Genomic DNA, 27,449 nt, shown 5'->3' on the forward strand with positions numbered 1-27,449 from the left:
CATGTATTTGATTTGTTGCCAAATTGTAATGCTCCTGATTAATAAAACGAGTTAAATTTGTTATTGTAAAAAAAATGTTTTTTAATGTAATCAAAATTTTGGTGTTTTTATATAGAAAAAGAAATTGCTACATGTGAAATTTTGAAAATAATTTAATATCAAAGATAAAATGAGAAATGATATATATAGGGAGACACATCGGAAAACACTTGAATGAAATGATACAATATCTCTTAAAATTTAATTAGATATTTCTTACTCTTTTCAAAATGAAATATAAATAAAATATATTTAGACTAAGTTTTCAATGAGATACTAGTAGAAAGATTAACTTTTCAACTACATTATAAATTTATGAGTTGTGTTATTTGATTAATCATTTGATTGACAACTTTTGAGACAAACATAATTTTACGAAGAAAAGAAGATATTGACACAAACCAAAACAATAGAGAGAAAAAGTAAAAACATAATGTAAGTATGAGAGAGAAAACTGTTACAAAAATTATTAAAAAGTTGTTATACAAATATTATTTTTATTAACTAGGTTGATTTGACATCATTCCATCATGTATTACATTATACCTACTTTTCATATCATTATTATAAACAAAACTTTACTTTTTTCAAATATATTAAATAACTAATGTATCTAACTACTCCCTCCGTCCCAAATTGTATGACGTTTTGGGCATTTCACACATATTAAGAAATGTAATTAATATTGTGTGGGAAAGAGATATTATGAGTTGTTTTACAAAATTGTCCTTAGTAAATGATATGAGAAAGATAAATGAAGGAATTAAAAGAAGAGAGAGTAATAAATAGTTAAGGATATAATAGGAAAAATAACATTAATTTTTCATTGGTATTGTAAAACGACATACAATTTGTGACAAATATTTTTTCTAAAGTGACATACAATTTGGGACGGAGGGAGTATATCATAATCAAATACATTAAGACAAATGATAACTTGTGCCCTGAAGGATACATGTTAAGGAACTAATTATAGAAATATACGTATCAAAAGTTGTGTATTCAACTTCTAGAAGTTAAAATATTATGTTTTCCAATACAAAATTGTTCATTTTAGATTCCTTAACATGTGTCTTAAGGGTACAAGTTAGCGTTACTCGTACAATAATTATTTAACGTATTTAGCAAGTCAACTTTTGTTATAATAATAGTGATAAGGGGAGATCCAGAAGTCCTAACTCAACTGACAAAATGTCGAAATTGTTAGGTCGGATGTCATGACTGGGGTTCGTACCCCGGTATCTCCACCTTGTGTGCGAGAGTTTATAATGCTTTACTATTTCGCCTATTTACCAAAAAAAAAAAAAAGAGTAAATAAGCAATTACCCCCTGAAATTGTAAGTTTCGTCAATTACCCCCTTGAAATTAACAAAACTTCAATTACCCTCCTGAAATTGCACAACGTTAATCAATTTACTCCCTCCGTCAAATTTCTCTGTTAGTGAACATGACGTTTTGCAAACACCTCCTGAAGTTTTGCACTTATGTGCAAAATGCCCCCAAACATAAAAATTTATATTATTTCATTTTTTTTATTTTGGCCGAATAAAAAAAAAAAAAAATGGGGTGAAACATGGTATCAAATGTTTATATCTTTTCATTTTTTTTTTCCACTCAATTTGTCCTAATTTATGTTTGGATCACATTTCATATTCCCAAGAAATCATCTTTTCTTACAATTCTCCTTTATTTTTGTTGATGGCGTTTTGATGGTGTGTATAGTAGTAGAGAAATGATATTTGAACAACCACTTTTAGACAATTTTTGTGACAACTTTCTCACTCATACACTCATTATACTTTTATTCTCTCTCTTCCTTTTTCTCTCTCTATTATTATTGTCCAATAAGAACGAAGAAAAAAAGTTGTCAAAAATTATTTAAAATTGATTGTCAAAATATCATTTCTCGTCTGGTTAGAGTGATAAGGGGAGTAATGTCGTAGTACTAATCACTAAAAACGAGAAAACAATCCAACAAAACAACGGATTCATTCCAATCCAACAAAACAAGAACCTCTTGTTTTTCTTTCCCCCTAACTCTTTACTTTCCTGCTTTTGAAATTTCTTCTTTTCCATGGCGTCCTCATCCTCTGTATCAAAAAAACGCTCAATTATTAATGGTGATGATGATGATGACGTGTCACCTTCTTCTCTTCATGTTTTTACCAAACGCAACCTCAACAAGAACAGCATCATAGAAACAAAAGAAGAAGAACTCATGGTTTCACCATCAACCGGTGAAAACCTAACTCTCAAACAAGCTTTTTTCATCAAATCTTCCATCAAACATTCAACACCACCACCACCCCTTTTCTCTATTTCCTCTCAAACCACCACAAATTCGCCATTACAAGTAAAGTACAGTGGATGGAGAATACAGCCAAAGTTACAACCAGAATGGAACAACTGGGTCACAAAATTACAACCAAAGTTTGAATCTTTATGGATCAAAACTGGAATATACAATGCAATCAAAGCTTCTACTTATGAAATCAAAAGGGATGATGATTTGATTCTTCAACTTGCTAATAGATGGTGTTCCAAGACCAATACTTTTGTTTTCCCTTGGGGAGAATCAACAATTACATTGGAAGATATAAAGGTTTGTTTTGGTTACTCTCTTTTGGGTGATTCTATTTCTACCCCTCTTTTGAACAGTGAACAAGAAGCAGAAGCAGAATTGATTGAAGCAAGAAGAATGTTTAATAAAACTAAAGCTAAAAAAGTTACTCAAAGTGCATGGATGAAGCATTTCATGGAGAATGAAAGTAAATTGGAGCATGAAGCTTTTTTGGTTTATTGGTTACAAAGGTTTGTTTTTCCTGAAGATTCTCATGATACTATTTCCACAACTGTTATCCCTATTGCAATACTTTTAGCTCATGGAAATAGAATAGCTCTTGCACCTGCTGTTTTAGCTGGTATTTATAGAGACTTAACTTTGCTTAACAGCACCATTCAGAAGAGTGCCACAACACCTACAGAGAATTCTAGAGTAACTATTTGGGCACCTTTTCAATTGATTCAAGTTTGGGCTTTAGAGAGGTTTCGAGCATTGAAACCACGCCCTTGTGAAACAAGAGATGGTTTACCAAGAGTAGCTAGATGGGGTGGAGTAAACGTGATGAAAAATAAAAACTTGAAAGAGGACTTGGATTGTGCAGGATTTAGAAATGGATTTTTGTGGAAACCTTATGAGAATTCACCGTGCATTGATGTCTATGATGAAAAAGATTTGTTGAAATGTGATAATCCTTGCTTAGATGAATTTTCTCGATGTTTGAGGGTATGTGAGTTTGTTGGCATGGGATGCAAAGAGAAGTACTTCCCGCATCGTGTTGCTATGCAATTTGGTTTGGATCAAGACATTCCTGGTAAGGTTGCTCTATGTAAGAAAGATCCTTGGATAAATTATAACAAGCCAGTCTCAATAGCGGATAAAAATTTGTTCATTCAGTTGTGTTCTAGACAGGCAAGTGTTACCTTTAGATACTATGATTGGTGGAAGCAATCAATATCAAGGGATGAAGGAGATAACAATAGAATAAAAGTTGAAGAATCTATAAGTGGAAGCAATCAGTATCAAGGGATGACGGAGATAACACCATCTGGTTTTACTTCAAAGTTTGAGAAAAATCAAATGGAAGCTTCTGATAAAGAGGATCATTTATTAGTTTATGAACTATCAAGTTCCGATGATGAAGTGGTTGAAAATCGTAAGATTTTGTCTAGTCCTGAATTTTGTGATTTTATATCATCAAATGTGGGTGATGAAGCAGGAATCAATAGTCCATTCTGTGATAGAGATGGTGAAAAAGAGGATAGTGTTGGTCCTTTTACAGAAGACATGAAATTTGAACTTGAAAACATAGGATTTGAACTTGAAAACAGAATTCAGAATCTTGAAGGAGAGGTTGCTAAGCTTAAAGAAGCAAGATTTGGCCAAAAGGTTTAAATTGTTTGAGGCAAAGCCAGGGTATAGTTGTCCTGAACCCGGATCATTCCACTGCTGCAGTATGGTGTTGTTGTTGTACTAAGTACTTGGATCCTGCAATACTTTTTTGGTGGTATTCATATTTCTAATTTTGTGTAATAGTTGGCAATTATTTGATTGCGAACACACTGTGTATGGTGGCCTGTGAAAGTATCCCTTTTTTCTTATTAGTTGCTTTCAGTTCTAGTAATTAGCAGTAGTGATTAATATGAAGAAGATACTGAACTTGTGCTTATTTTGTGGATTATGGAAATATCAAAATGAATTAAGTTACTGATTTTGTTGCATTTATCACTATCTTTTGATATTTTAACTTTTAAGTAGCAAATTTTGGATTGTTATTGATGCAGAACTAGTGCTTCAGAAAGTATTTCAATTTCTTATTAGTAGATTAGCAGAATTTAATCACTAAATAGATTCAAAGACTAGTTCTTCTATAAAGATGATGAAAAAACTGATGTTGACTTAAGCTGCAGTAGTTTGATCCAATTTTGAATCATGTGGATTCAAAAAGATTTTCATAGTTTTAATAATTTAAGCTGGTTTTGATTTGCTAGTCTGTTTATGTTTTGGTTTCCTTATATTTGGTCAAGTCCCCATTGTTTGAGCCATGTTGGAATGTTTTGGCCATAATGTTGTAATTGTTTGAGCCAAAGACAAGCCATAGTGTTAAAATGAAAGGTACAATAATGAATAAAAATTGATTCAAACTACTGTCATCAACAATCTGCTAAATAATGCAGGTTTTAGAAGAAGAAGATATCAATTACAACATTATTGAGTAACTCGTTTGAAATCAAAGGTTCTGAAATACAGAAATAAAGTGTTTACTTTGAATGATTTATTTACACCAACCGAGCCTAACAACAACATCTAGCCACAATGCTCTTTTAGAATGTATGGAAAAGTCGTAACACAATTGCCATGAGAAGCCTCGGACACGTCCTCCACTTTCACCATTTAATAAGGGAGTTTTGTTACTTTAAAAAATAATAATGGAGTTTTGTGTTTCCGTCCTTAATATTATAAGACTATTTTAAGAAAATTATCTCTAAATATAAGATTATAATTAAAAAAATTAGATGCATTTTTCCGAACTATACCCCTTAATAATATTTACTACTAATTATCTTGAAATATGAAAAATCAACCTTAAATACATTTATATATATATACATAAAGAGCAATTTATTAATAGTTATATATTTTTCAAATAAATGCATTACTACAATAACTTTTATTACTATTTGTAAAGTAATTTTTTTTTTTGTGGTGTTTTGTAAAGTAGTTATATGAAAAGGGACGGAGGGAGTAGTATTAGTAAATTATTTGAAAAACTAAAATGAATAATAAATAAATCTAAAAATTTATAGAGGGTTTTATATTTAGATAGAACAAATTTTTGTAAGTGATCTTATAATCAGAGTTGTTCCTATGAAATAGGAGGCTCGACTTCTTTTTAAAATAGACTCCAATTAAAAAGAAACAATTTTTTTTTTTTTTTTGTGTGTAGCTTTGCTTCATTAAAAATATCAAAATCAGAAGAACTTCTAAACATGAAAGGAAATAAAAAAAAATAAGTGAAAGAGAGGTGAAATTTACCTAAAGCGGCATCATTTGAATTTCTCATTCATCCGTTGTGGGAAAGGAGAAAACGAATGGTTTATGCGGGAAAAAATGATTGTTTGTGATTCTTTTAATGAAATAGCTTTTCAATTTAACTAATTAAGTGATTATACAAATTGGCAGTGGTTTGATAGCATCAGATTTATGTCCAAAAAGGAGAATTAGAGTTTAAAAAACCAACTCAAACGTATACGGAATAAAGAAAAAGAAGTAATATATTTTTTATTTAAGTAGGGTATAGATATTAGACTTAATTTTCTTTTTTGAGGCCCAAAGCTTTTGAAGGCCCGGCTAAGTTGAGCTGCTTGCGCACCCCAAGGCCTGCTTATAATTAACGATGGATGGAGTAGTATTTTACTATGTTTAAGTAAAATGCTTATAATTTTGAGATACAAATATATCGAAGTTGCTTACTCGACTCTGTTATAAATTATAAATCGCTTTATAATACCAATAAAACATCTTGCAAAAAATAAAAATACCAATAAAATATTTGGTTTTTTTTTATAATGGACAAATTTACACATGTTAAAACACTCAAAATATTAAAAAAAATTGAAACTTGTGCATTTTACATTAAATATATAACTTTTTAAAAATTGATTGTTTTAACATTAAATTTAAATTTGTGCATTTTACATTAAATATATAACTTTTTAAAAATTTATTACTTTTAATTCAAAATGTTACTCCCTCTGATCTCATTTATTAACGAATTTTGACTTTTTAAATTCATTAAACAAAATATGTATGTGGTCTACGATATAGATCCCATGTATAATTTTTCAATGAATCTAAAAAGTAAAAATTTATTTATAAATGAGATCGAATGAATATGCAATGAATATAATGTTCAATTTTAGATATGTTAGTCAAACCCATAAAACATTAATGGTATTTGTTTCTATTATTATTAGCTATTTATTTCTTTTCCTTTTTTTAATTTTTTAATTTATTTGTAAAAATTACTTAATTTATCTTTTTTATGCACGATTGATTAAAGTTCACTATCAACAACACTTGATTGTGTGATGTCATCCCAAGTACACTTGATAGAATAAAATGGTTTATTCTTTGTTTATTGTTTTTGAAAAGTGTGTAAAATGGTTGAGAAGTTGTAGAAACTCTCTCTCTCTTATTAATCGATACTATTCCCAAGTAAAACCTTAAACCAGAAGCTTACACCCTTCTACAAGTCCCTTTTTTCATTTCAGTAATAAAAAAACCATTTTTTCTTTGTCATTTTCCGAAAATGGAAGAAAACATCAACATCATAGAAGCTAGACAAGAACTCATGGTCTCACCCTCATCTGATGAAAACCAAACATTCAGAACTGCCTATTTCCTTAAACCATGCAACAAAGAACACTCTTATTCTCTTCCACCCCATTTCTCTATTTCCTTTCAAACCACCACAAATTTGCCACTAGAAGTGAAGTACAATGGGTGGAGAAGGCCGCAAGATGAATGGAAGAAATGGGTCAACAAATTACGACCAAAGTTTGAATTTTTATGGATCAAAACTGGAATATACCATGCTATCACAGCTTCTACTTATGAAATCAAAAGGAATGATGCTTTGATCCTTCAACTTGCTGATAGATGGTGTTCCAAGACCAACACATTTGTGTTCCCTTGGGGAGAATCAACAATCACATTGGAAGATATAAAGGTTTGTTTTGGTTACTCTCTTTTGGGTGATTCTATTTCCACCCCTCTTTTGAACAGTGAACAAGAAGAAGCAGAAGAAGAATTGATTGAAGCAAGAAGAATGTTTAACAAAACGAAAGCTAAGAAAGTTACTCAAACTGCGTGGATGAAGCATTTCATGGAGAGTGAAAGTAAAGTGGAACATGAAGCATTTTTGGTTTATTGGTTATCAAGGTTTGTTTTTCCTGAAGATTCTCATGATACTATTTCGAAAACTGTTATCCCTATTGCAATACTTTTAGCTCATGGAAATAGAATAGCTCTTGCACCTGCTGTTTTAGCTAGTATTTATAGGGATTTAACATTGCTTAATAGCACCATCAAGAAAAATGCCACAACAACCATTAAGAGTTATAGAGCAACTGTTTGGGCACCTTTTCAATTGGTTCAAATTTGGGCTTTAGAGAGGTTTTTAGCACTTAAACCACGTCCTTATGCAATAGGGCATGGTTTACCAAAGGTAGCTAGATGGGGTGGAGTAAAAATACCGAAAAATAAGAACTTGAAAAAGGACTTGGATTGTGCAGGTTTTGAAAATGGATTTTTGTGGCAACCATATGAGAATTCACCATGCATTGAGGTCTATAATGAAAAGGATATGTGGAGATGTGATAATCCTTGTTTAGATGAAGAGTTAGTGTCGTTTTCTCGATGTTTGAGGGTTTGTGAGTTGGTTGGTATGGGATGTAAAGAGAAGTACTTCCCTCATCGTGTCGCAATGCAATTTGGTATGGATCAAGATATTCCTGGTGAGGTTTTTCTTTGTAAGAAGGATCCTTGGATGATTTATAACGAGCCGATCACAATAGTGGATATAGATTTGCTCTTTCAATTGTGTTCTAGACAACCAAATGTTACTTCTAGATACTATGATTGGTGGCAGCAATCGAAATCAAGTGAGGAAGGAGATAATAATAGAATCAAGGTTGAAAAATCTGATGGCCTAACTCCACCTTGTTTTACTTCAAAGTTTGAGAAACATCAAAAGGAAGCTTCTGATGAAGAGGATCACAAATTAGTTTATGAACTATCAAGTTCTGATGATGATGAAGTAGTTGAAAATGGTAAGGCTTTGTGTAGTCCTGAGTTTAGTGATTTTACATCATCGGATGTGCTTGATGAAGATGAAATCAAGAGTCTATTTTGTGATAGGAATGGTGAGAAAGAGGAAAGTGTCGGTCCTTTGATATTAGACATCGCATTTGATGTTGAAAACAGGATCAAGAAACTTGAAAGAGAGGTTGCTAAGCTCAAACAAGCAAGATTTGGCTCTAAGGTTGAAATTGTTGGAGCCAAAGCTAAGCCATAGTACGTTTTTGATTTGTAAACCACATTTTTTTGCTGGTTGTGTAATAGTTTACTTCAGTTTGTTGCTAGTAGTCCCCTTTTTTTGTGCAGCTTGTTATAGTTGCTTTCAATTGTAGTAATTAGTAGGTGATTAATATTTAATATGAACTGGTACTGAACTTGGGATATTTTGCTGATCATGAAAATATCAATGTGAATTAGGCTACTGGTTTTGTTGTGTTTATCACTTTATCTACTGATTTAAATATATGAAATATAGCAAATTATGGATTGCTTTTAATGAAGATCTTGTGCATTAGAAAGTATTTCAGTTTTGTGGATATAATCATTAACATCTTTATTTTTATCTAAAATAGAAATTTTGATTATTTTGGACCTCAATTTATTCTGGTTATCATGATTAACTTGTGAAAGTAACATATTTCACATTTAGTAGTTCCTTGATGATATTGCAGATTTAATGGATGAAACTGTTAAGTTGCATGGTTTATACTTTTGTTTCTAACATCTATAAGTTCATGTTTGATATCAATAATTTTCCCTTGGTGGCTAAATTATTTAAACAAATGATGAACGAAGCTATATCATAAGATTTTAGCCATTCCTCTTCAGTTCATGTTATCATAAGATTTACTCCACATTTTTGCAGTGGAGCTACACATAGCTTTGGATTTCCTTCAAAACTTGAAGCATTGAAACTTTGAAGTTGAGTTGTTATTGTTGGATAAATTGAAGTAACCAAGAAATGTCAAGCTACCACTTCTCTCTAAAATTTCACCTGAAATCTTATTGTTTGACATATCAAGAGACTCTAAATGCACCATCTTCCCAACGTTATATGGTATTTTTTCATTAAACTTATTGAAAGATAAGTTCAATGATTGAACTTGAATAAGTTCAAATAAGTCTCTTGGAATTTTTTCAGATAAATTGTTTCATGAAAAGTCAATTGTGCGCCTCTCTCCATTTGATAGATGCTCATAAATTTGATCTTTTATATGCAAATCAAATTGGGCAATAAAACCACCAAATATTCCATCATCCTTAATCATCATATTAAACATATTTTCAAGACACACAAGAATAGATCCTGAAAGCTGATTTTCAGCCAAATCCAAGTGAAATAATTCAGAGAGATTGGATAGATCTTGTGGAATCATTCCTTCAAATCTATTACCTCTCAATATCAAGATTTTCAAGTGTTGTGACATATTCTTTGGTATGAACCTAGAAAATTTATTATTTGCCAAGTCCATAACGTCTAATTTCTTTGACTTTGAGAGGTTTATCAGAATCTCACCAGATATTTGATTATTCTGAAAATTAATTCGTTACAAATTTGTCAGGTTCACCCAGCTGCTCGGAATTGATCCCGAGAAGTGATTGTTTGACAAAACGATCCATTGGACTGCTTGGCTTATTTCAGGAAGTTTTCTTGTGAGATTATTCTTATCCAAAGTTAAATATTTATTTAGTTCTCGGCCAACGATTTGTCCTGAGATGATATAAAACTAGATTGAATTTATAGCGAAAATATGCTAAAAAGTTACTAAAACTAACCATCCTTCTTATAAAATATTTTTTATGTAGTATAAATGTTTGGAATGTTTACGTGGCAATACGTCGCTAACCACACACCCCCACACACACGCGTGCGTGCGTATGCGCAAGCGTGCGCACACACATTGCATATATTCTCTCCCGCACGAACTTATAAATTATTCTGAAGGGATGAAAAATTTGAAATCCAGTTTAAATGATCCATAACAGAAATGCTATTGGATATATCTAAATACTGAATCTTAGAGTTAAAAGTGTAGTTATGCACTGATGGAAAAATTACCGAATCAAACTGGTTCCAAGTAATATCAAGATGGGTGAGAAACTCTATATTAGTAGTATATTCAAGTACAACTCCCCTCCCAAATAGTTTGGAAGATCCAACCTACGTATTCTTTTTGTAAGTTTATTGCAATACACACCTTCCCAACTGCAACAATCTTCTTCCACTTTCCATGGCGAAAGAGCTCCTTCAGTATCTACTACACCTTTTTTAAATAGTAATAAATTTTTGAGGTCCTTCTTGTTGCAAGACGTAGACATGCAATGGATGCTCACCTTCCTCAAATTAATGTCATGGCCTTATTTTCTCTTCAACAATATAATTTGGAAATAAAGGGATAAAGAAGAAATCTAAGATGAAAGGTTGCTTTATCCATATTTGCTTCATGAGTAAAAAACTAGCACTGCATTTCTAAATAAAAAATAAAAAATTAGTATAGTGAAGTTATCAACAATGTATATTGATTAAAACTATTTTTATGAAAAGATAATTAAAATATATATCTATTCATTTTGAAATGAGGTTAAACACATTGATTAAGGATGATTTGGTATTCTACATATTTACCTTGTTTTGTCTTAGGAAGAGTATCAGTGCAATAAAACCATGTTATGCCAGTTTTGGTGCACATTAGCTCACAAAACTATTTGTCTTAAAATAAGTTTGACAAGATATAACATATCAACAAATCATTATAGTAAAAAAGAAACCTAAAAGTGCAAGAATAGTTATAGTTAAAAGGAAACCCATATGTAAAATTTAGACACTTGGATGATGCTTTCAAACTTTTATGCGGACACAAATGAAAAAAACATATATGCATTTTATTATTATAAATTAGGGCGAGGCCTCAAAAAAAAAAAAACTCAGATTTTTTTATAAACTAAAAGCATATTAAAATAAAGAAGAAAATAAGCCTAGTGACCTAATTCATTAAATTAACAACTGCATAAATGATTTCTTTTGCTGGTTTGAAGTTGGTTGACATTTTCAATTTTTGTTTTTTCTCATAGATACTTTATAGTGAAAAGTTCTTTGTTTCCTATTGCTATTCATTTGGTTAGAGGCAATACTATTGCTTTGGCACCAACTGTTTTGGCTAGCTTATATAAGGATTGAACTCTGTTTAAGAAACAAATTGTTGATTTGAAAAAATATCCTGATAAATTTCCCTTTGTGTCAGTGGCGGAGTCAGACAAAATTGTTTGGGATGGCCGCCATAAAAAATAGACTAAAATATATAAATCATATTTCATACAACATATTTAAGTAATAAACCAAAAATCGATCATTCAAAATTTAAAGTGCATAATACATAAAATCGATAATTAAATATTTAAAGTGACATTTTACGCTTTGCGAGTGACTTGAAATCATCAATAATTGACTCGGAATTAATAGATGCACTAATTTCCCTTTCAATATAAACTGACATTAGACATTAGACATTATACACATTGGCATTCATTCATGACTTGTTCCCTGTCATATTTAACTTAACCATATAGTGGAAAATAACTTAATAACTTAACCTTGTTTTGGAAAATAACTTAACCTTGTTACTTGGTAATCAAAACAAGCTTAAGTAAACCTTTGTGTATTTCTCATGATCTCATTAACCTTTGTTTGCTTATATGGTTGATATACAACGTACCTATGAGTTTAAAATTTATACAGCAGCAAACACTAAAATGATAATGACTGCAAACACAAACTAAATCATGAATTTAATTACCTATAAACTCCATCAGCAATTGAAATAATGACTCTCCTATTGTTCGATGGTGGAATGTTATTCAGAGCCTCTTGAATAGTCTTGAACTTTGATGATGCATCTTTACTTACTTTGATTATCACAGGATTGGCCTCAGACTGTTGAAGCTTGAAATCAAGGCCATTTGAGAAAGATGAGGAAGATGATATCAAAATAACAATGCAGAAAAACTGAACAACGAATATCTTCAGAACCATATTGAAGAAATAATGATATAGAACAGAACAAACTTTTTAACTTCCTCCAACTCATTTTCTAAGGGTTTGTTTGATTTATATAGAACAGAACAAATGAATATTCTAAAGCTAGCATTGATATTCAATGATTTAAGTTCCTCCATATTCTAAACTCTAAAGCTAGCTCTAATTCCAACCATGAATAGATTAGTTCCTCAATAATCTAAAGCTAGCTCTAATTCCAATTATGCATTTAAGCAGTATTATTAACAAAAGTCAAAAATCAAAAATCCCCTTTTATTTTGATTAGGGTTATGGAAAAATTGAAATTGAAAACCAAATTAAATATCAAATTCATTAACAAACAGAAAGAAATCAAAGAATCAGAGATACACTTACCTTTGTTTAACAGTTTTAGGGTTTGTAGAAAGATTAGGACAAATAAAGAATCATAGTAGAGATCGATGCTGAGAGAGGAGATCGAGGCTTTGAGTTCGAGGCTTTGTATATTAGTGATCGTTATTATCCCTCATCATTAGTTCTATAAACACTTTCTCTTCCAACCAACCACCCCCTCACACACACACGCACACTGAGACACGCGCACGCATGCGAGCGTACGCACACACATTGCATATAAAATATATAATATGCTAATTAACATGGGCATAAAACTTTTCAGACATGTACTTCAAATTAATTAATTTTCAATTTTATTTATCATAATATTTTTTTATTAATTTTTTATAAGTATGTCAATTCCCAGTGTTCTGCATGGATATCATACTAGTTAAAATTGAGAGAGGATGTCTATACTATATGTATGCATAGGCAGCTCATTATTAATCCCGCCTTCCTTCAATTAATGTCACGACCTTATTTTCTCTTCAAGAGTAAAATGTAGAAATAAAGGGGTAAAGAAGAAATTTAAGATAATATGTGACACTTGGTTTAACGATTGGAGTGATCATTTCTTTAATATTTAAATTCTAACAAATAACTATTTTATTAAATTTGTCAGATATATTGATTTTTTAAATTAACAACTCATATACATTTTTTTATGAACTAAAAGTATATTAAAATACAGAAGAAAAAAAGTTTAGGGACATATTCATTGGTATGAACCTAGAAAATTTATTATTTACCAAGTCCATAACGTCAAATTTCTTTGACTTCGAGAGGTTTATCAGAATCTTCTTCCATTTTCCATGAGGAAGGAGCTCCTTCAATATCTACCACTCCTTTTCTAAATAGTAATAGATTTTCAAGGTCCTTCTTGTTGCAAGTCGTAGACATGCAATTGAGTGTGGTGAATAATAGAAAAAACATAAAAGCAGAAATATGTGAACTAGTACTATTCATGGTTTATATCTTGGTGAATTTAAAGTTGAGTGATAGATTTTTTCATTTTATGTTTTTGAGGGGAGTTGAGTGATTGAGTTGTGATTTATGATATAAAACTAGATTGAATTTATAGCGAAAATATGCTAAAAAATTACTAAAACTAACCATCCTTAAAACATATTTAACCCAAGAAATAAAGAAGTGAATGTATGTGTGTTAATGGGCTAAACCCACATTTGTGTATGATTTTATAAAATTAAAAGGGACTAAGGGATCTGGATCCTCTCCAGCTTATTTCTCTCCAGCAGTCTCTCCTGCACTTCTCTTACTCGTTGGATACATCCATCGGTGGATAGATTAAAAGGGCAATAAATAAATAAATAAATAAAAACAAGCTTACAAATCTAAAAAATTAGACAAACACTGAAACAACTGACTGCATTCTTTTCTAAATGAAGGAAGGAGGTCCCAACATGTAATCTGAAACTCCAATGGAAGCACTTGTGTTTTGGAGTTAAAAATTCCAGTAACATGTAATTGCATGATTGATTTTAGAAAAATCGCTTTGCTTGAAATTAGGACAATATCAATCACAAAATCAAGGTGTGGCATTGTGTTTTACTCAAATTTGATAACAGTGGAGGAGGCATGCAATTGTGGTCAGAGCGGTGAAGGTCAGTATTTTATTATTTTTCTCTCTTAGATTCTCAACCAATAGATCAATCTAACAACTCAAAACAGTGCAGGAGAGTCTGCTGTAGACATTACAGCAGGAGAGGATCAGTTTCCCCATTGGATATACTTGAAATTTTTTGAAGACCATGTATTATCATACTCTCTCAACACTACATTCATCATCATTCTCTCTCCCTCTCCATGTTTCTGATTACCCGCCCACCACCGCCACCAACAGCAGCCTTTCATGGTTTTTGAACTCATCCTTTCTCTGTCAAACATGCTGATCTTCAACAGATTTCTCTGCCAACAGTTGACACCGATCTTCTTCTTCCATGTATTTGGACCCAAAATGAAAAAAATAAATAATAACAATCAATTGTTAGATCTGTTTTCTGCAAAGCATTCACATTCTTCTCTTTCTCCGTCATTATAATTGCTGAAAGTTTAAAATCGTTGAGAGGAACAAAGGGGTGAACTGAACAATATTTGGATATAATAATAATAATAATCAATATTCATTCTAAGATCTAAAGAACTATGAGTTCCTTCATCACCTTATGACCTTATTGTTCTTCCTTCTCAAATTCACCCTCTTGAATTGTAGGAAGATATCCCATTAGAGTATAAGCATGTGTTTGTTTTTGTTGTCTTTAAAAATAAAATTTGTAATTAATTTTTTTTTATTTGTAATAAAAAAAAAATTTGTAATTAAAAAAAAAAACTTTTTTATTTTTGTTTAAAAAACAATTTTTTTTCATTACAAAATATTGTTTTTTAAATTAAAAAAATTACACACGTGTGCGTTGAATGGGTCAAAATTGGCATGGGAGGCCAAAATTGCAACAGAAAGTAAACTTATAGAGGATCCGAAAAGAGTTGTTTTTAAGGGGGTCAAAATCACAACTTTATAAAACTTAGGGGGTCAAAAGTGTAATTAAGCCTATTATTTATTGTAGCTCCTGGTCTCCACTAGTTTAGTCCTTCTGTCATAAGATAGCTATTTAAAATGAATTTTGGTTACATATGAGCAACTTATATAGTAAAAGGTTGTGATGACACTTTTTATATAATGGAGTGTGGGTTCAAACAGGCTAGAGCTGTCAAAACGGGTCGGGTCGTATGGGCCGGCCGAAAAGCCCGAATAAAATGTAGGGCTTGGGTCTAATAATTGCAGCCCGAATTTTTCCAGGGCTTTTTAGCCCGGCCCGTAAAAGCTCGTTACCCGTCCGGGCTAGCCCGTTGGCGCTACGGGTAGCCCGAAAAAAAATACAAGTGGGTTAAGTTTGGTGTGGTTTTGAAGGAATGGCTTTTAAAGTTCTATCATTTTTATAAAAAATTTTAACAGCTAATATTATTAATGGCCTCAATCCACTCAAGCTGAGCAGAAAAAAAAACACAAAATCCTCTGATATAGCAGTAGCAATCTAACATAAGAAGCTTACTGCACATCCACCAAATTAATGTTGGCATCAATTCACCAAAAGACATTAAACAAGATAAGTATACATATAACAAAGAAGCCTATGGCAGTAGCAAAAAACACATGCTCCCTAAACCAACATCACACCGTCCAGGAACTACACAATCACCAGGCCATATAGCCGCGGCCTACCATGACAATAGCAAGTGATTATATGGTTATTATTTGTGCAGCAACTGGTTATTTCAATTTTTCAATGACTGGTTTCTTTTTTTTTTTTTTAGCTTGTGCAAGTCCTTAAAGAATAAAAAAATAAAAAAATATGTGCGGGCTGGCTGGCCCGATAGCCCGGGAGCCCGTATAGGGCCGGGCTCGGGCTCTAATATTCCAGCACATATTTAAACTGGGCTTTTTAGCCCCGGCCCGAAAAAGCCCGCTTCCCGTTCGGGCCGACCCGAAACGGACCGGGTAGCCCGTTTTGACAGCTCTAAAACCGGCAATATCACTCTTCTTCACACTTGGTGAGTGTAAGTTTCACGGTTAAACTCTTTGAAACAAAAACACTAAAAAAATTGTACATAGTTGCAAAATTAAAATTAGTAAGGCAGGTGTTATAGGAGCACAAATTTAATCATTTTCCCTCAAATTCATTTAATGTTAATTTGGATTATATTATTACAAGATCAAATGTTTAAGTTACAATATATGCATCAATATACACCACCTTTTCTAAGAAAATTGTACACAAAAAATAATATTTGTGTAACAAACTCAAATTTGCTGGATATAAATAGGTTGGATTAGTCTTTCCTCCTGCAGACAGAGTTCATCCATTGGAGGAGGAACGGATGATGGTTGTTGGATGAATCCTACGGCTGATAGTCCTTGGTTTAAAGATGATTTGGGTCGGGTTGTTGGTGATGGGGCTAATATGTTTTTTTGGACGAAGGTGTGGTTAGAGGGTGTGGTCTGTTGCATGATAGATTCAGACATACATCTCTTTGATTTACTAGAGAATCCTATGATGACAGTTGCTAATAATATATACTCTTTATGACTTTTTGTGAAAATGAATTAAAATGGAGAGGTTTGATTTTGATGAATTTGAGTGGATTAATGGAGATGTTATGATGAATTGAATTGAGGAGAATTTTTGTTTTCAATCAATATGTTTTGGTGAGAAATGGTTTAGGAAAAAATCGGGTTTTTGTGTCAAAAGTCGTTTTAAGCACTTTTGCGAAATAAATCATTTTGTCAAAAGTTGTTTTGGATTGTAAAACTATGTTTTCAAGTATAGTTTGAATGGTCTAAGTGTTTGTGTCGCGTTGGTGAAAATGGATTGAAAACAGATCGAAAATCAGAATTTTACGCGCGAAAACGAAAAATCAGCTTTTTCTGTCTGTCAAGGTTGCACGACAGTGCGCCCATGTGGCACGGCCGTACGTGTTTTCTTGTAAATAGGGGCACGATTGTGTACCCTATTGGCACGGTCGTGCCAGCCCCTATGTGTTCGGAAACCCCGATTTTTGGTATTTTTGAGTACTTTTAAATATTCCAATGGTTCTCAAACACCTAAACCTAATGTAATGAAGTGTAATTGAACTTCGAAGAGTGATTAAACATAGATTCATATTAGGATTGAAATTGATTTTGAAACATGTTAAAAATAAGAATAACTTTGAGTTTTTGAGAAAATAAGCGAACCTTTGTGAAACCAAAATGTCATAGATGAGATGCAGAGATGTTTTTAATGATATGTAAGGACATGGTACTCTTATTTTGTTGTGAAAATTGGAAATAGATGATTTTGGCGAAAATAAACGAACTTTGTCAAAATGAGTTTTTATGATCAAATAATTTGCAAATGACTTTGAAAATATGATAATATGGTAAGAATGATTAATTGGTGTTTTATATATTGATTTTCATGATGTGGTGAATTGCTTGTTTTTGTGCGATTTGTGCTTTGTGAAACGACATTGTTTCCTTGTGGTGGTAACTGTTGATTGATGAATATGTTGATGACTCTTTATTAATTATGACTTGTTGAAATGTATGGATGTAAATGCTTGATAATGTAATGGTGAATTTTGGTGAAGATATTATATGATGGAGTGAGTTGTATAATATAGAATTGGTGTTTGTGCATTGTCGGGTCTTTACTTGTATGTCCATGCCTTCATAGTCATGTCGAGTCTTGGTGAAGAACATAGTCGGAGAGAAACTATGTTATTGGTGAAGAACGTAATCGGAGAGAAATTACGTTAGTGGATTCAATACGGTAAAATTATCTCCGCAATCCATTTGGTACCACATGCATCTAGGAGAGTCTAGAATATTGCATGCACTTGTTAGTTGGTTAAATGTGTTAGACTTGATTATGTGAATCGGTGATTATGTGCATCGGTGAATTTTGATGAATGTGTGTATATGTAAAAAGGTGAATTCATACATGTAGTTCAATTGTGCTTGTATGCTTGATGAAAATGTTGATGTGGAAATTCGTTGTTGAATGATTTAATTAAGTATCTATTTACCGATCATTGAAATTGAATATGTTGCATTACTTTCATTTGATTATGCTTATTTATGTGGAATATAATATAACCTCCAGTGGTCGTTTGGTTGACCGTCTGCCTATTTGTATGAATTGGTAGACGACGTGCAAGAGTGATCTTCATATTTCTTGTGAGTTGCTCGAGGACTAACTTTGGAGCTACCTCATTTCTTTTCTTTGGAGTCTTAGTTAGGGCTTTGATTATGGTGTCATATCATTGTTATTTATTTATGTCTTTTAAGACTTGTTGCTCATTTATATTTTGAGATTTGGGATTTTATTTGGTGATGAATTATGAGACCTATGGCATGGTTATGGAGAACTCTTTATGTTGTTGAGATGATTTTGAATGTTTGTCTTCCGTTGCAAAAAATTTATGAAAACCGATTATGCATGTTTTGATAAATGAAGGCCTAAAATGAATTTTTTTTTTTTTTAACTATTTCGAAATAATTTTTTTTTTTTTTTAAGAAACTAAAATGAAATATATTAACACAAACAAAGGCCTTCCTAGCACAAGGTGTGCGAAGGAATAATAACCTCAAAGATGATACAAAGTACGAATTTTACAAGGAATACAAGAGCAAGCACCACAAAACAGCTCAGCACCGAACAACCATTAGCCTATTTCTAGTAAAGTAAATGGGCTAAGCCACCAACCATGATAGTTAAAGGGAAGAGTTACAAACTTCACCTTCAACCACTTGAAAGTTAACAGCTTAATCATGTCCACCACCTGCAGAATAGAACTAGCCTTTGCATTAAAAATCCTATTATTATGCATGATTTATTGCTTAAGGGGTTTAGGGTGTTATATTCCTCGTTAGAGTGGAAGCCACCTCTCCCATTAGAGTGGCAGGAGCCCTGAAAAATGGAAGGGACGTGTAAGTCTTCCTCGTTAGAGCAGAAGCCACCTTCCACGTTATAGTGGATGGTGCCTTAAAAAAATGGGAACTGTCATATAAAGACTTCCCCGTTAGAGTGGAAGTTGCCTCATAAAAGTACTCCCCATCGAGATAAGAAGCGGCCTCGCCAACAAACAAATAAACTTCACCATAGAGAAATAAACAAACTAGTGTACAAAACAATTTTTAGAAGCCAAGACGACAAGGTGGAAATCAAAGCAGGAACCAAAACATCGAAATATGATTGACCAAAGCTTTGTTCGAACACGTAATTTAGAAGAAAAAATCATACAGACACGAGAATCATACATATAATCAAGGAACACGAAAATAAACATAGATAAATAAAACGTCATCCCAAAACCATGCCTTCCTGAACCACTTTGCCTTGTCCCAAGACTCGTGCTTGAGAGGATGTGGACCATCAACTTAAACACAAATCATTTGGCCTTGTGCCAAGAATCATGTTTGGGGGACTGTGGACCGTCAATATTTCATTAAGGGCTCATTGGTCCTCTACAAGGCACGCCAAACCTCTTCGAGGGCGTACACCTTGCCTTATACCCTTAAACCTCCTTTCTCGTATCTTAGGGCTAAAGATACGGCCAAACCATCTAAAATGATCTAGCTCACGCACCTTCTAGAAAGAAACGTGACTTAGGGCTTAAACTACTTGGGGTCTAAGTCATGAAAAAATGAAGGCCAAAAAACACATTTTTAAAAAATTCTCAAGACATGACCTAAACAAACTAAACCACATCCCTCGCCATTCTCCTTCACCTTTGTGCCTTCTAGAATTCAGCAAATTTTTTCCTTATTTTTTTTATAAACTGGGTTTGTCCATAATTTAGAGCCATTGATTTTATATATATATATACACAAGATCCATTGGTCTTTATAATATTAGAATAGATCGTAAAACCTCCTCTCCCTGGAAAAAAAATAACTACTCAAAAAAAAAAACCGAAATCCTCTTCCTAGTCAGAAAAAATTAAAATATCCAATCAAAAGAGGAAAATAAAATGAACAAACAAAAAGGAAGATAAAATAAATTGATCTACTATTCTTTTTTGACTAATGTTGGTCTTTTTTTTGTGGTGTCAAGGATCGAACCCCAGACGTTGCATATATTAAGCATTGTTCTTACCAAGAGCTAAGCTCACGAAAACAACTAAGCTAATACTGGTCTATTATTTGTTTATCATTTTTTTTTAATAAATAATTCATATAATCATATTCATGAATACTGTTTTTTTTTTTTTTTAGAATAATAGTTTTTTATAAAATGATGTGATTTTTTTTGTATTAAATTTATAATAATTTTTTGACAAGATATATTTTATAATAATATCATGTGCATTTAGGAAACAATAGTTGGTCCTTTCTTTAGTTAAAAAAATAATTATTATAAAATATATACTAATTATTTAATACAAAAAAATCACATCATTTTATATAAAAAAAATTGTCCTCGGAAAAATAAAAGGAAAACAATAATCGAAAATCATCATCGTATTGAGAGAAAAAATCATTAAGAAAAAGGAAAATAAAACTCGACAAAAAAATAAGGAAAATAAAATATATTTGCTGAATAGAACACACATATGCAAGGGGGGAATGTAGGTGACAGATATTATTTTTTTGTGGTGTCCGGGTTCGAATCTCAGACCTTACATATATTAATACATTGTTCTTAACAATTGAGATAAGTTCACGAGACGGTAAAAGATAGTATGAAAAAAGACACCAAGGTGGGGGAGAATGATGTGAATGACATTGTGATAAAAATAATAATACAGCTGAAACACTAGATTATTAGATTTTTTTTTAATTTGATCTTCTAAACTAAGAATGTAATCAAATCCTAAATTTCAAAATTATTATACTTACCAGTGTGGCCTTTTTATTATGTAAATTATCATTTACCTTTTTGGTGTATCTTTTTTAATATTTGTAAGTATTCCCCTAACAAATATTGTAAGTACTAAATTTTGTATAAATGTTATATTTTTACATGATCTTTTTTTTGACAAATATTTTAACTAGATATATACAGTAAATTATAAACATAAATTTTATAGAAATTAAATATGTTTGATAAAAAATTAAAATTTGATTACGTATCTAGTTTAGAGAATAAAATAATTTTTTTTATAATCATCGACATGTGAACATATTTATAATTTAGTAGATATATGCAGTAAATTAGTAACATACATTTTATACCAATTAAATATATTCGATAAAAAATTAGGAATTGCTTACATACCTAGTTTAGAGGATAAAATCAAAATATTTATAATCATCAACATGTGAACATCTTTTTTGTTTTAATAAGACATGTGAACATATTTATAATTTATTAGATATATACAGTAAATTATAAACATTGGTGTTGATCATTGTGACATTTCAAATCATTGTGCACATTTTGCTTTTTACACATGTGGTTTGAAAGCAAGGAGATCATTTCTTCAGCTAATTTGGTTACTGACGATGTGAGTTATCTGGATGAAAGAAATAACAGAATTTTTAAGCAAAAAGAAAGTTCATTAGTGCAATTATTAGATAAAGTAAAGTATCAGTCTATGTGGTGGCTGAAAGCTAGTAAGGTTGTTTTTGTGTTTGGTGATCAGATGTGGCTATCGAATCCATTGTCCTGTTTAGGCATTGGTTAACATTTTGTTGTAATCTTGTAAACTACGTGTTTCGTTTTAAGTAGTTTTTTCGGTACTCCTTGTGTTGAAAGGGCTATTTTAGCAATGTTAATATAATCCATTTTTGCTTGTAAAAAAAAAAAATTATAAACATACATTTTATACCAATTAAATATGTTCTATAAAAAAAATTGGGTTTGATTACATACCTAGTTTAGAGGATAAAATTGAAAAATTATAATCATCGACATGTGAACATATTTATAATTTTTATTTATAATGTTAATTTCTTTTGTAAAAATATTTTCCTTATTGAATATAATTTTCTATGTATTTTATTACTTACCTTTTGGTCTATGCATAATTCAAATGATAAGTCCGGGTTTCGCACATTCACGATTCTCTCTTTTTATATAAAGATGCTCTGATGAAGTTGTCAAAAACATGCTGCAGATGTGCTACACTTTTGAAAGAAAAAAATTAGTCATCGTGGAAAGGTTAGCTATGAATTGGAAGGGATGAAGTCTCAAGAAAATATAACTTTGTGAATTTAGGAGAATCATGCTCTAACAAAGGGAATGTTCCATGGAAATGTTTGACAATTCATACCTGAGGCAAAATATTATTTGGGTCAATTAAAGCATGGATGAGGGTATATCGTTGGCTAGGGCATTTCGTGTAATTGTCTTAGCTTGGCACGCGGAATGCCCCAACCAATGATTTAGTCTCATCACATATTTTGATTGACTCAAAAAATATTTTTGCTTCGGGTGAGTTGTGAATATTTTCATGGAACACTCCCTTTGTTCATAGGAAGATTTTCCTGAAATCACAAAGATTTCTTTTCCAAGACTTCATCTCTTCCACTTCAAAGCTAAAGTTTCTCATTAAAGACTTGAACTTTTAGAAGAATACTCTCATAATGCCCATGATGAAACAACAATCATTTGAAGATACATCATGGAGGTGAATGAACATTTCATCCTCTTTTCATATGTTGATAACAAATGAAGGATAAATTCTTATATTAGTTTTGATGAGTTCTTCAAAAAAAAAAAAAGTTTTGATGAGTTATGGTATATATTTTTATTAACTGATATGATTATGTTACTTAGTAAATGTGATGAAGTAATAATGAAGTGCAGGAAACAAAGTGAAGTGAATCTAAGCAATATTGGAACTGAATCTAAGCAATATTATCGACACTTAAGATTTCTATCTGAAGTGAAGCATAGCTCTTTCCTAATTTCATTACTAGTAAATAATTATTTCTCTTAACATTGTTCTCTCTCTCTTCATCATCTTTCATATAGGCTATTGATTTTGTTAGCTCTTAATGTGATTAGTGGATTTTTTTTTTTTAAGTGTGATTCGTGGATTATTTCTATATATTGAAGATATGAGGTATTTATTGTTGATAAAATATAAGCTCATGCAGCTTAAGGGTCTCTTTGGATAAACAACTTATTTGCAATTTATAGCATAATTGTTTATTATGATAAGCGTTTATGTATAAGCTTACATAAGTTATTTCTATAGAAAAAGATAAATAAAGTTTAATTATTTTTACATATGCTACAAGTAATTAAAGTTATATCGGAGAACTTATGAAAATAAGTTGAAAAAGCTTATGAAAAATCTCATAAGTTATTTTCATATGTTCCCTTAAACAGTTTCATAAAACTTTTGTCAACAGGCTCAAAGCATTGCTCCTTTGAGTGTTTCTTGCCATGGGTATTAGAGGCATATTTGTTAAGCCTACTTTGTTTAATTAAATTTTTTTTTAGTGGTCGGGGTTCGAACCCCAGACCTTGCATATTTTGTGCATTATCCCAATCAACTAACCTAAGCTTACGAGGACGTTTAATTAAATGATTCGCAATGGGAGATGTAATAGATAAAGGTCACACCAAAACCTATGTGAGGCTAAAATAGTTGAAACAATATACCATGATCTAATGAAATTGAGGGACTAACTCATCCTTAAAAACGGTTCATATGGTGAGGATTGCCTCACCTATATAAGCTCTTACCAAGAGTCTTATCTATCCGATGTGGGACATTTTTCCCAATACACCCCCGTCATGCCCAACACTCTTTGGGCTTTGGTGCGTGAATCGGCCGTCACGCCCAGCAACGCTCTTTGGGCTTGGTGCGTGAATCGGTAAGTGACCCTTGAAATCGACAGGCTCTGATACCATAATGAAATTGAAGGCCTAACTCATCCTTAAAAACCGGATCGTAAGGTGCGGATTGCCTCCTCTATATAAACTCTTATCTATCCGATGTGGGACATGAGTTTTTCCCAATACACCCCCGTCACACCCAGCACTCTTTGGGCTTTTGGTGCGTGAATCGCCCGTCACGCCCAGCAGCGCTCTTTGAGCTTGGTGCGTGAATCGGTAGGTGGCCCTTGATATCGACAGGCTCTGATACCATAATGAAATTGGAGGTCTAACTCATCCTTAAAAACCGGTTCATAAGGTGAGGATTGTCTAGTCTATATAAACTCTTACCAAAAGTCTTATCTATCCCATATGAAACATAGGTTTTTCCAATATATCATCACATCTTTCTTGAATTCAAATCCTAAAACAGCTTCTTTTTGTTAGCAACCGTGATAAATATCGAATAAAATACATAATAGGCTAAAGTGCACTTTTCCCCCCCTAAGTTTCAAAAACTTGCAATTTTGGCCCCCTATGTACAAAAACTACAATTTTGACCCTTTAAGATTTAACCCCTTTGCATCTTTGGTCCTTTTGGTCAATTTTGACCAGTCAATGCCTACGTGGCATGCCACATGTGTAATTATTAAATTAAAAAAATATTAAAAAAGCATGTAACCATTTTTTAAATTAAATAAATGAAAAATAAAATAAAAAATCAGAAAAAAAAACCAAGAAAATAATTTTTTCCTTCCTCATCATCTTCTTCCTTCATTTCTCACGCTGCTACTCAAGAAAAAAACACACAAAACGCCGTCGTATGTAACACAATCACCAGCACCGTATTTCTGATTTCACCAGCATCGTCGGCCTCTGTTCTAGAAATTTCGAAACAACCAATCATCTTCCACCACCGTTGATATTTCCGCTCTCTGTTTCACCTTACGTCTCTCGCCGCAAATCTGATTATGCCGCCGTCGGAGACCGTTGTGAAAGACTTGTAACCTGAATTCTAACTCCAGGTCGTTGAAGAAGCGTTTGAGCAAGTTTTGGAAATTCTCAAATCTGTATAGGACTAGATCGGAGAAATTGGGATTGTGAAATATTATGATTGTTCCAATTTATTTATTTTTAAATCTTCCAATTTGAGCAATATAAGGTGATTATGGTTTTGATGAATTTGTGCTCCTACCCTTCTCTTCTCAGCATCATTTCTTGTTAATATTTTTTTTTGGTTGGATTGGGATTGAGAGGAAGAAGTGAAGATGAAGAAGAAATAAAAGATTGAGAGAAAGAAGCTATGTGCTTCAGCTGCTGTGTTGGTTGCGGCAGAGAGAGAAAAAAGCTCAGCAAAATGGAACAGGTGCAATGCTTTGGCCGGAAGAAGAACGCTGTTGCAGTTACCCACTGCGCAAGAGAGGTCATGGCCTCATCAAGATCAATTGTTATGCATCCTTCGAAAAAAACAAGATCAATTGCTATGCACTTTTTTTAATTCAGTTTTGGTGGATTTTCAATGGAATTATAAAAGGTTTTTGTTAAAAAATATATATATATATTTTCAATTTTTTCCTTAATTTTTTATTTAATTAAAAAAATTATTATATGATTTTTTTAATATTTTTTAATTTAATAATTACACACGTGGCATGCCACGTAGGCATTGACTGGTCAAAATTGACCGAAATGACCAAAGATGCAAAGGGGTTAAATCTTAGAGGGTCAAAATTGTAGTTTTTATACATAGGAGGGGCCAAAATTGCAAGTTTTTGAAACTTAAGAGGGGAAAAGTGCACTTTAGCCTACATAATATAAGGAAATGGAGTGTCAGTTAATGTGAGGAAGAAATTGATAAAATATGTAATATTATATTATTCACAATATATAATTGGTAATAATAATCTTTTTCAGGGGCAATAGTTATTATAAGTAACAATTGTTTTTTTCTTTGTCAAGTAGTCCAGTGACTAATATTCATATTTTTTAAGGTGAATAAATGAGGTGTGCGAGGTTCGAACTTCAACCCCTACCTATAACAATAATGCATGTCTTTACGAATTGAACTATGTTCATGGATACGAAGTAATAATTGTTAACTTCAATCTCTATGCACATGTGTTTTGTGAAACATATGTAGACCAATTGGTAGTCCCACATCGCTTTTGAAGCTTACAGAGGTTAACTTTCTTTTAAGGGTTATGCTGGCTGCAGTTTTCCTATCTGTCTGGTTTTGAGATCATTTTGTTGAAGTTTTTTTCTGTTACAAGATCTTTTAATCTTCCACTGTTGCATTGTTTATGTTGTGTTATACTATGTAGGTGGAACCTGTGTTTCGTGTTGCTGTTTAGTTATTCTATTTTGCTTCTTGTTGCTTACCTTTCGATTGTAATTGAGTGTTCCACTGAGTTTTGCAAGAGCTGAGATTGTAATGATAAATTGAGGAAGAAAATGGGATTTTATTTTGTTTATTATTATTGTTCTTCTAAATAATATATTTGTTAATAAAATAATATATTTTGTCTTTTTTACTGTGCCACATGGCATAAAATGAATGGGCCATCTGACATTCTGTTACTTTTACAAAGTGCAGGACTATTATTAATGACATGTATAAGCCTTCTAACTTCTTCGATTAGTTTTTTTTCCTTTAACGTGATTTTGTTCGGTACAAATATAATGTTCTTTATTTTTAGTACCAAACATAACTTAATATGATTTTATTAAGTTTCTAATAAAAAGTCCTAAAATTACTAATCTAAAAAACGCAATCAAACACACAACAATCACAAACAAACATCAACGAAACATGATATAAAGTTAAAAGTTGAAAAAATAATGCCTAAAACTAAAACCGAAAATCACAAAAAACAGACACAAAACAGAGAGAAACGAACAAGAGTGAATGGAAAACAAAGTTGAATGGTGTTACCTTGACAAACCACGAAATCTGACTTCAAAATCAAATCTTTTCCAAGAATGATCGCCGGTGATGATGATGATGATTTTGGTGAAGTGAAGAGGGTGACGGTTTAGGCGGGAAGGTGAAAGGTTAGGGAATATGAGGATGAAAGACAATGGTAATAGAGGGGTATAATTAGAAACATAGAAAAAAAAGAGACTGAAACGTTAAATCTCGAATTTTGACCATTTCCATCAATTTAGTCCTTGTACACGTGACTGACTTGTTGACATGTGTACAGGACACAGCATGCAAGAAGCCACATCATCACTACTAACAGACCTTTTG

General features: G+C 32.0%; 1 protein-coding gene across 1 annotated transcript; it reads left to right on the top strand.

The window, feature by feature from the left end:
* Nucleotides 1–6,911: 6,911 nt before the first annotated feature.
* LOC112420150 (uncharacterized) lies at nucleotides 6,912–8,843 on the top strand. The gene has a single exon (XM_024778810.2). It carries the CDS (start codon nucleotides 6,912–6,914, stop codon nucleotides 8,676–8,678), a length of 1,767 nt encoding a protein of 588 aa, XP_024634578.1. The 3' UTR covers nucleotides 8,679–8,843.
* The last annotated feature ends 18,606 nt before the right edge of the window (nucleotides 8,844–27,449 follow it).

This window comes from Medicago truncatula, chromosome 3 (assembly GCF_003473485.1).
Source record: "Medicago truncatula cultivar Jemalong A17 chromosome 3, MtrunA17r5.0-ANR, whole genome shotgun sequence".
NCBI classification, from domain to species: domain Eukaryota; kingdom Viridiplantae; phylum Streptophyta; class Magnoliopsida; order Fabales; family Fabaceae; genus Medicago; species Medicago truncatula.

Bases quoted from the DNA above. Each gene is read 5' to 3' on its own strand.
- LOC112420150 (XM_024778810.2), top strand. From the start codon at position 6,912: ATGGAAGAAAACATCAACATCATAGAAGCTAGACAAGAACTCATGGTC.